The sequence below is a fragment of the Gadus morhua genome, chromosome 20, assembly GCF_902167405.1.
Source record: "Gadus morhua chromosome 20, gadMor3.0, whole genome shotgun sequence".
Classification (NCBI taxonomy): domain Eukaryota; kingdom Metazoa; phylum Chordata; class Actinopteri; order Gadiformes; family Gadidae; genus Gadus; species Gadus morhua.
This window is the reverse complement of record NC_044067.1, coordinates 15463486-15473174: the sequence shown is the minus strand read 5'-3', so window position 1 is coordinate 15473174 and position 9689 is coordinate 15463486. Positions and strand designations below refer to the sequence as shown.

General features: G+C 43.9%; 2 protein-coding genes across 2 annotated transcripts in view; both read right to left on the bottom strand.

Moving 5' to 3' along the window:
• Positions 1 to 222: 222 nt before the first annotated feature.
• jagn1a (jagunal homolog 1a) lies at positions 223 to 2011 on the bottom strand. The gene is made up of 3 exons (XM_030344370.1): positions 1882 to 2011; positions 1353 to 1483; positions 223 to 1222 (listed from the first exon to the last, which is right to left on the bottom strand). The coding sequence occupies exons 2-3, from the start codon at positions 1448 to 1450 to the stop codon at positions 760 to 762; spliced, it is 561 nt and encodes a 186-aa protein (XP_030200230.1). The 5' UTR covers positions 1451 to 1483; positions 1882 to 2011; the 3' UTR covers positions 223 to 759.
• A 1446-nt stretch (positions 2012 to 3457) lies between these two features.
• Positions 3458 to 9689, bottom strand: part of col8a1a (collagen, type VIII, alpha 1a) — an 11490-nt gene continuing 5258 nt past the window's right edge. The window contains exons 2-3 of the mRNA XM_030344337.1: positions 6199 to 6502; positions 3458 to 5771 (exon numbers count right to left, since the gene is read on the bottom strand). Coding sequence (XP_030200197.1) covers positions 3835 to 5771; positions 6199 to 6493 — 2232 coding nt within the window. The 5' untranslated portion in view covers positions 6494 to 6502 and the 3' untranslated portion in view covers positions 3458 to 3834. The remainder of the gene's footprint in view (positions 5772 to 6198; positions 6503 to 9689) is intronic.

Below are 9689 nucleotides of genomic sequence, written 5' to 3'. Positions count from 1 at the left end.
AATCACGACTCATAAGGGAAACACCCAATTAGAATAGACAGGTTCGATTTTTTGGGGGTTTAGGTTGTGAATGCATCACTAACCCTTACAGTGATCATGACAGTGTCCAAATACAAGAATGAAAGTTGACCTATGCATCCTTGCAATGCACACTTTACATTTATAACAGAAATATAGAATTTTGCGGAAAGGGACGGAGACAGAAACGACCAATACAGGCAATTGCTGTTATTTATACTTTATTTTAGAATGGTAAAAATGTATCGGGGAAAGCCCAGCATATTGTAAATCATGGAAAGAAGAAAAACCCCAGGAGGTCTCTGTCACAGCTAGGCAAGTAATACGTCCTACATTTAGCCTTGTTTTCATTATTGTAAATATGAATAATCTTGTGTATATTACAAGACAAATACTACTCCTTGGCTTAGACTATCCTAATATACAGATGTCAGTAGGCCTACAAGTGGATCTATTTGTTACAGTTGATATGTTGTCTTTTGACGTGTTGTACATTGACTTGATCAAAAATGTAGTTTTGAGGCATCACCTAAATTTGAAAATGTAATTGACGTAGCCATAAAGTCAGAGTATTTTCAAGTATTTCTTGTCAACTGTTTCAATGCAGATTCCAGGCCTACAACTCTAAACCTTCTGGGTTTCATAAAAAAAAATACTAAACATGAATGCATATAGTTTTCTTTTCCTCAAAATAAACGAAATCATCTAAAATAAATACAGCAATTCCACCTTCGACCCCCTTTATTTCTTCTTCTTCTCCTGAGTGTCGTCGAACCACGAGTCCAACAGCCTCTTGCTGTAGTAGATCTGCCAAGCGTGCACCTGCACCGCCACCAGCATCACCAGGTACATGATGGTGACTGCCGAGTAGCCGAAAATGAAGCGGTACGCCTTGCCGTGCCGGTACAGAAGCTGGGCCACGGGGAACATCTCCATGCTGCCGTAGATGAGCGGCGCCACCGAGAACAGGCCCGAGCTGATCATGGAGATGACCAGGTAGCTGATGTTGTTCTTGGGCAGGGAGATGCTGCTGGTGGCCAGGGGCAGCATGCTGAGGAGGTAGGGGTACTGCCACTGGAAGGGCATTGACACCGTGGCGTGGGAGACCAGGTCCAGGTGGCTGACGGCGACCTGGGCCGCCACCAGGAGCCAGGTGGCCAGGTGAACAAAGTTCAACTTGCGGATTTCAGACTTCAGCGGCGAGCTGGGCAGTACACAAAGAGACATGATGGGGTTAGGAGGTGTTTAGGGGGAGCGTTGAGGTAGAAAATCTGCTGAAATTATTTTCATCCCGTATATATAAGGGAGGGGTTAACAACAGATTAGAAGTGTACCTCATCTGGTAATGTGAGTGTGCTGAAGGCCTTGCTCTGGTTGGTTTGAAGTCACTTTTATTCGTACCAGCCGCCTTGAAACCTCCACGGGACGTCATGTTGAGTGTTATTTACTAAAACTCAGCCCAATCCTGCTTAAACAATCAAATATGATTAAATATGATAAGTCAGACACAATAATGTTCAGGAAGGGAGGGCTTGGAAAAAGGGACATTAAATTGAATGCTGTTGGAAACAAAGGGATGTGCTTTACTAAACAAGACAACAAATAAGACCAACATTTACCCCCCCACACACACACACATACACCCAGAGATAGATAGATGATTCAATTGGACGGTTCTGTGAATTAATCATCTGTTCGACTTGTAAAACGATATTTATCGCGAGCAGCTCTGCGTGTGGTTAGTTGGAAATGTTAAACGAGCGCTCGCAAACGGAAACGCTTGTTTACGTTTGCCTTCGTTGACGATCATTCATAAATACTGACAATTCGACATATATTCGTTGTTATCACGAGGTTGCTTACCGTTTTGGAATTCCTTCTATCAAAAAAAAGAAAAAACGATCGCACCTTGACACAAACCTCTTACAAATAGGAAGAGCGGATGAATGACCGTCAGATTAATCTACGCGCATGCGTAAAGCCCGAGCCTATCATCATAGGACAGCGACACAGCAGCAGCATCAGCATCTTTCCTGCACAGATGGCGGGGCGGGGTCACTTCACTTCTGCTGTGGTTGTAAAGAATAAATATTAATGTAAACTGCTCATTATAAGGAAGGATGCAAACGTTTTTTTTTTTTTTTTATTATTTTGTGATACGCGTTTGCCTACAAATAAAGAAGCGAATTACAAAATATTTATATTACATCTTTTATTAAGAAAAACAACATACATCATTTCAAAAGCAAAATCGATGTATCTTTGGTTACACTAAACATTTTAGCACCTTGATTCAAAAGTTTATATAGCATGTACAATTTCATTTCTGATGTCCTCTTCCCTACAGGACGTAGGATTTGGATATATGTTATATTTGTGATTTCCAATTACAAATTACCAAAATAAACTGATCTGAGTTTGGAAATTGGGTAGTGTAGTGAAATATGTCTTTCTGAACGAAACAAATAACAAGCTGAACATTTTTAAACTGTCAGTCTTGGCATGAGCTATTTAAATTATTTATTAGACTACAGGGACAAGATAATGCACTGTTTTCTAATGTAATGTAATGTTTTCTTCTGACCATAGTGGTTTGTATATTAAGTGTGATTACTGTATCAATTGTATTCTTTGTTGAAGGATAGGTGTAGCAACAAATTATGTCTTAAATTAATTTCTAGCTAAATGTTCTTTTGCTTGAAACCAAGCAAAAGAATATTTTACCTTTCCTCTTACTCTTCTATTAAAATGAACAAATAAGTACAGCATCATTTTGGAGTACAAGGAATATTGGTACTTCAAAGTAAAACTCTTCTGGATTCTATTCTATCGGGATTGAGTCATTTGTAAACACTTCATTTAGAATGTTACGTGAATGCTGTTAACCTTTTCCATCATTCCAGTGAACATTATCACCTGTACAAACTTTCACCTTACACTTCTCTTACATAACTTCTTAATGTCTGCGTTAGAAAATAACCGATCACAATTCAGGCTTTCAGAGTAGAAAAAATAACCTATCCAGGGACACATGCTAAACATATCATGCGTAATCTCCGTTTGACAGGAAATACATGTCAAACTTTCCTCATACATTCTTTGCCACACAGTGAAGCTGCCAGCTTAAGTATAAAGTGATCCATACTTGGTGAGTGATGAAACATTGAGGCCACAGTATGACACTGTTGCAACAACCATACTGCACATGTTTAGCCCCCTCCTCTCTCACTCTCCAAGTACTGCCCACCTACCCACATACACACACACACACACACACACACACACACACACACACACACACACACACACACACACACACACACACACACACACACACACGCATGTACGCTTGCGCGCACACACGCACACAAATACACACATGTACGCTTGCATGCACACACACACACACACACACACACACACACACACACATACACACACACACACACACACACACACACACACACACACACACACACACACACACACACACACACACACACACAGGATTTGAAGGTTCACATACATTGTGTAGAGCACAATTTCACGTAAACATTTTGCAAGGTTACACATTCAATTTGTTTATTTATGTCTGTAAATATGAAAATCATTGAAAACACTCATTCATACTCATACCTTTCTGTTTAATAAGGCTTTAATCTCTGTCAACCACCCACTACAGATTGTTGACATTTTTAATGTCTATACACTGATTTGTATTTCAGAATTAGGCCTTACTTTGTGTCATCCTGTTATACACCTTCCTATTTTGACCGAACATTATTATTTTACAAAAAATATGTGTTGTTTTCATTTTTACATTGGGTATAATAAATACCCTGAGAAGGACGAGTGGACGTACTGGCCAGCATAAAGTCCTGAGGCCTGATCGGAGGGCATCTGAATGTACACAGTGTCCCCCGGTTGTAGAGGGAGCACTGCGCTGCCCGACGCTTGGTCCAGGTAACCCTTCTTGTATTCATCGTATGTGTACATCACAGGCTCATTGTTCCTCATCAACGCCACCCATATGTTGGCCCCTTTGCAGTGAATGTGGTAAGCAAAGTAGTATATGCCGGGCATGTCACATGTGAACAAACCTGTCTGAGGGTTATAGTTTTGGCGGCCGTTATACAACAGCTTGTCAAAGATAATGGGGGCACCCACTGGGGGGAAGGGTGTCGTGACTAAAGCTGTAAACGCTGGCATTTCCAAGCCACTGGCCCCCAATACCTCTGCCCCGTTTTCCCCAAACTTCCCCTTCGTTCCGTAACCACCAGCCTTGACCCCATCGATTTCAGGGCCCATCCCCGGGAGGACTCCCATCAAATCCGGATTCATGTCAGCGGTTCCAGGTGGGCCCGGAGGTCCGGGGGAACCAGGTTCACCTGGTTTTCCGGGCGGTCCTGATATACCATCCTTCCCTGGGGGTCCCATTGGGCCAATGACACCTGGAGTCCCCACACCTGCAATGCCAGGCCCACCAGGAGCGCCACTGCCTCCTTTTGGACCAAGAAGACCAGGTGGTCCGATAGGTCCTGCTGCACCATCCAGCCCTGGAATTCCTTTAGGACCTTGGGGCCCGAGTTCACCAGGAGCCGCGCCTTGTCCCTTTGGACCTGGTGGTCCTGTTGAACCAGGGGCCCCAGGTAAACCTTTGTGCCCGTTTTCTCCTTTTGGCCCAATGGTTCCTGGTGGACCTCTGGGTCCTGGCTCACCAAGCTCTGCCGGTAGACCATCCTTTCCAGGAAGTCCCTGCAGGCCAGGATCTCCCTTGACCCCATCAACCCCCTTTGGTCCCCCTACTCCTTGGTCTCCTTTAGGACCAGGGGCTCCACCACTGCCTGACGGCCCAATAACACCTGGGGAACCCGGTTGCCCATTTGGCCCAGGAGGTCCAAGCATACCAGGCAGACCACCGTGACCTTTATCTCCAGCAGGTCCTGGACCTCCCGGTTGACCACCCATACCCTTATCCCCCTTGGGCCCTTGGAATCCTGGTTTTCCAAAACCAGGTAGTCCTGGCTTCCCAGGAAGTCCCGGGGGTCCGGGATGACCTTTCATCCCTAGGGGTCCTGGCTGTCCAGGCAGGCCGTTCTGGCCTGGTCTCCCATGACCAGGTAGACCCGGTGGCCCGGGCTCCCCTCCCGTTCCGGAGGGCCCAGGATGTCCTTTTGGGCCCAGAGGTCCAGGCTTCCCTGGCTGTCCGTGTTGCCCTGGCTGTCCGTTCGCACCCGGCTTCCCGATGCCAGGTAGCCCACCCGCGCCGGGGGGCCCTCGGGGGCCAGGGAGACCCTTGTGTCCCGGTTGTCCCGGCGCGCCCATCCCTTTGTCCCCTTTGGGTCCGTGTAATCCCGGCAGGCCCGGCAGGCCTTTGTGCCCAGGATCGCCTTTGGTTCCTGGCTGGCCTGGAAGACCCTGACCTCCTGCCTTTCCTATTCCAGGCAGCCCTGGCGGTCCTGGAGATCCTTGAGGCCCCGGCTGTCCAATGGGGCCTTCGCTGCCGCTGGGACCCATTTCTCCTTGTGGCCCCTGCTCACCATTTCCACATGGCTTGCCCGGCAGTCCCGGCATACCTGGCTTGCCCGCCCCAGGTGTCCCCGGTGGACCTAGAGGGCCCGGTATTCCAGCAGGCCCCGGCTGTCCGTTTCCAGGAGGTCCAGGAGGTCCCATGGGTCCCTCTGGTCCAGGAGGCCCGGCTAGACCTGGCTCACCTTGGGGCATTCCTTCAGCACCGCTGGGGACTGTCTGACCTGTAGGCAGGGGGCACATGATTTACCCACGATTTCCCATAACACAACCAGTAAAAGTATGTATGTCTGTATGTATGTATGTATATATGTATGTATGTATGTATGTATGTATGTATGTATGTATGTATGTATGTATGCATGAATGCATGGATGGATGGATGGATGGATGAATATATCTAATATATGTATGTGTGTGTGTGTGTGTGTGTGTGTGTGTGTGTGTGTATGTATGTATGTATGTATGTATGTATGTATGTATGTATGTATGTATGTATGTATGCATGTATGCATGTATGCATGTATGTATGTATGTATGTATGTATGTATGTATGTATGTATGTATGTATGTATGTATGTATGTATGTATGTATGTATGCATGTATTGATGTGCTCATTCTGTGGTTGTCTGCTGATAGTTGACCATTACCTTTGTCCTGCCTGCCGTTGTAGCCGCCCCCTTTATGGGCGTTCTCATTCCCCATGTGCATGGGCATCTGGGGGATCTCCTTCCTGTAGTGGGGGTACTGCATGTAGGGCATCTCTTTACCGTGGAACTGTGGCAGGGGGAATCCCTCCTTACCAATGCCCATGTGCTGGACGTGCTGCATGGGCTGGTGGTGCTGTGGGTGTTGCTTGTGTCCGTAGTACGCCCCACAGTGGACAACCCTGAGTCCTACAAGCTGGAGCGCCACCAGGAAGAGGGGGGCAGGGAGGGGAGGCATGGCTGGGGCCTGCAGGGGAAGCAGAAGGCGGAAACTATAATAAACACTAATGAATACTGTAGTGTAGTGGCTGTGTAGGGTTGGGTGTGTGTGTGTGTGTGTGCGTGTGTGTGCGTGTGTGTGCGTGTGTGTGTGTGTGTGTGTGTGTGTGTGTGTGTGTGTGTGTGTGTGTGTGAGTGTGTGTGTGTCTGGGTGGGGTTGTGTGTATGTGTGAGAGAATGTGTGTGTGTGTGTGTGTGTGTGTGTGGGTGTGTGTGTGTTAACAAAACATATGCCATTCTTTGTTGGTGTCATTAGTATATTTCAACAAATTTAAACATCATCATCATTACACAGTCGTCGTCATTTCCCATCAAGTCAGTTTATTTAACAGTCCTTAATTAGTCTCAAAGATAACCCAAGGGGAATCTTAATTCTAAATATGGTAATGAGGAAACAACTTACTTTTTTAGCTTTTAAGATGATAGAATGATTTGTAATTTAACCTCTATTTATTCAGATATAGAATTTGGGTAAGTGTGCTTCCTTACAGTGGCCAGCGGTCAAGTAGCATTGTGTTATAATATCACCAATAAAACATCTGTAGGAACTGATCAGTTAATCAATAATTAATTGATCAATCATGATGTTCACATTATTCTTATTGCTTATTCACAGAGTCCTCTTTCTTTATATTGGAATTGGATTCTTCACATTTGCTCATTTTTATATAAATGAATGATAATAATTCACAACAGGGTAAGAGGACTTGAGGAGTGTCTCCAGTGTCTGCTGTGTTATTTTTTAGACAGAGCGTCAGTGTTGTCCAGATACCAGTCATAGTGGGGTATGAACGGCACATTCCTGAGAGGGAAGAACGTGTGGTTCAAGCGTCTAAACTAAAAGGAAAACAGCTATTTTTCCGCAAGATGGCGTGACACTTACTGTTTGCAAAGCCATTTTTCTTAATCCTTATCCTTTGGTGTCAACTCGACATGGCTTGCTGAAAGCCATTTATTTGGGAAACAAAACATGTTCCATGCCAAAAACTGAGTGTATTCATTTTTTACTTTTTGACAATTTATTGATTTGGAAAAGAAAGTGAAATCTCTGCCATCATTTTTTCATTTATTATATTTCTGAGATATTCCATAAGGGAATCAAATATATCAATGTACCTGAGTTGATCCCAGATAGAGTCAATAAGATAACACATTATGTTGTGTTTCTTATGACAACGACTCGTCTCCAAACCAAACATGAATACTTATGTTTATTCAAATTAAAATATACGATATAAAACGTCAAGGTTGTCATAAATTTGAATGGTGAACAACAACAATAACTAGGAGACAGCATGACTAAGCCTTATTTAGAATTTGTATGTAGATCATGTATTTCTATTTCAATTGCTTATTTCTATCGTTTGTTGTCCCGCAATGCAATGTAACAACAATTTTATTCTTCAAAGCAGGATATTACTCTCAAAACAAGCATAGGCTTCCGGGTACAACTATAGCGAATATATAGACATTATATAGCAATTGCAGTGAAGTTAGATGGCCTACTTTGTATGTAATCTTGCCCTTCCATCCATCCATCCATCCATTCATTCATCCATCCATCTATCCATGTATCCATTCATTCATTCATTCATTCATCAATCCATCCATCCATTTATCCCTTCATCCATCACTCCATCCATCCATCCATCCATCCATCCATCCATCCATCCATCCATCCATCCATCCATCCATCCATCCATCCATCCATCCATCCATCCATCCATCCATCCATCCATCCATCCATCCATCCATCCATCCATACAGCGAACCATGGCACCATAATTCTTCATTCTAATCCCATCATGAACCCCATCCTCTGGGCCTTTCCATCATCGTTACTAGGCAGGATAAGCATCCTTGTTACCCTTTAACATTTTGCCGGCCGGATGCTGGTTCTAACATGGCGCTGCTACTCTCGGCCCCTTGAGAGCCATTCTCGCCGGCACCTTTGAAAGAGGCCCATCCTCCCCGCAGTCATGAAAGGCCCGGCGTGCCGGAGACTTTTGATGAATAGGGTTAGTCTGGAGCTGTCTCTGCTCCCTACGCATGGATTCCAGCCTCAATATTCTGCTCAACCCTCGGCATAAATGCATGGGTATAAGGTTTAAAGAAAAACCTGTTGACTTAATTATAAAGCTCAAGGAAGTATAATGGAAAAAGGGGTAATTCCTTCCATCTCAATAAGTCTGGAGCCATCCAACGTAGAGACACCAGAGGATTACAAACGCCGAACAAACCAAACCTATAAACCCATGCTGTATAGACATAGACAGACCAGAGTTCCCATCCGACCGAAAGCGACCTCAAAGAATAGCAGATTCATCAGAAGCCCTCCCACATTTCAAACATTTCTGATTCATACTATCCTAAGAACATCTGTTTTAAGCTTAAAGAAGCCAACATTATGCTGAATTTCACTGCAGAGGTAACCGAAGCAGAGCATTTTAGACCAGAGGACACTTGTGGCCGGGCAAGGCAACAAAGGAGTGAAAAGAGTCCAACTTTGACGTTTGGCTCAGTATGTGTGACAATCAGTCACACTTTAACCAGCCAACCGCCTCCAGAGAGTAAACAAGTTCAAGAAGGCCCTTTATTAAGAGCTTCAGTGTGCTTACCCCGGTTTGGCGTGTTTGGGAAAATGGTTCACTTACTATGGTCTACGGTTAGGGATAACTTTAAACTTTCAAATCAACAAAGGAGCTATTATTTTCAAAATAATAATTTCAAATATTTTGAATACATAATTTCAATAAGATTGTATATAATAGTTACTAAATATTGTAGGCCCCATATATTATTTCCAAAATATTATAATTAAGAAGCCAAAAAAATCATCATTGCATAAAACTTTGTCTGTCAGTGCTTGCCTACATCATCTACAATGTAGATGAAATTGTAATATAACATTTATAAGTGTGTTTATAATTGTGTAGATTCTAAACAATTATAAAAACGCATAGAAATGTTGTATTACAATTTATGACTACTTGACTACTTCACTGAACAGTAAAAAACAACATCTAATAAGCTAGGAAAAACTGTGGTGAGTTTGTAACTTAGGACCTGCTAGGTCCCTTTCTGCCGTTAGAGGGTGCATAGAGTCAGGTTTTATACAATGGTGAAACAAACTATTGTTACATATGTGTTAGAAA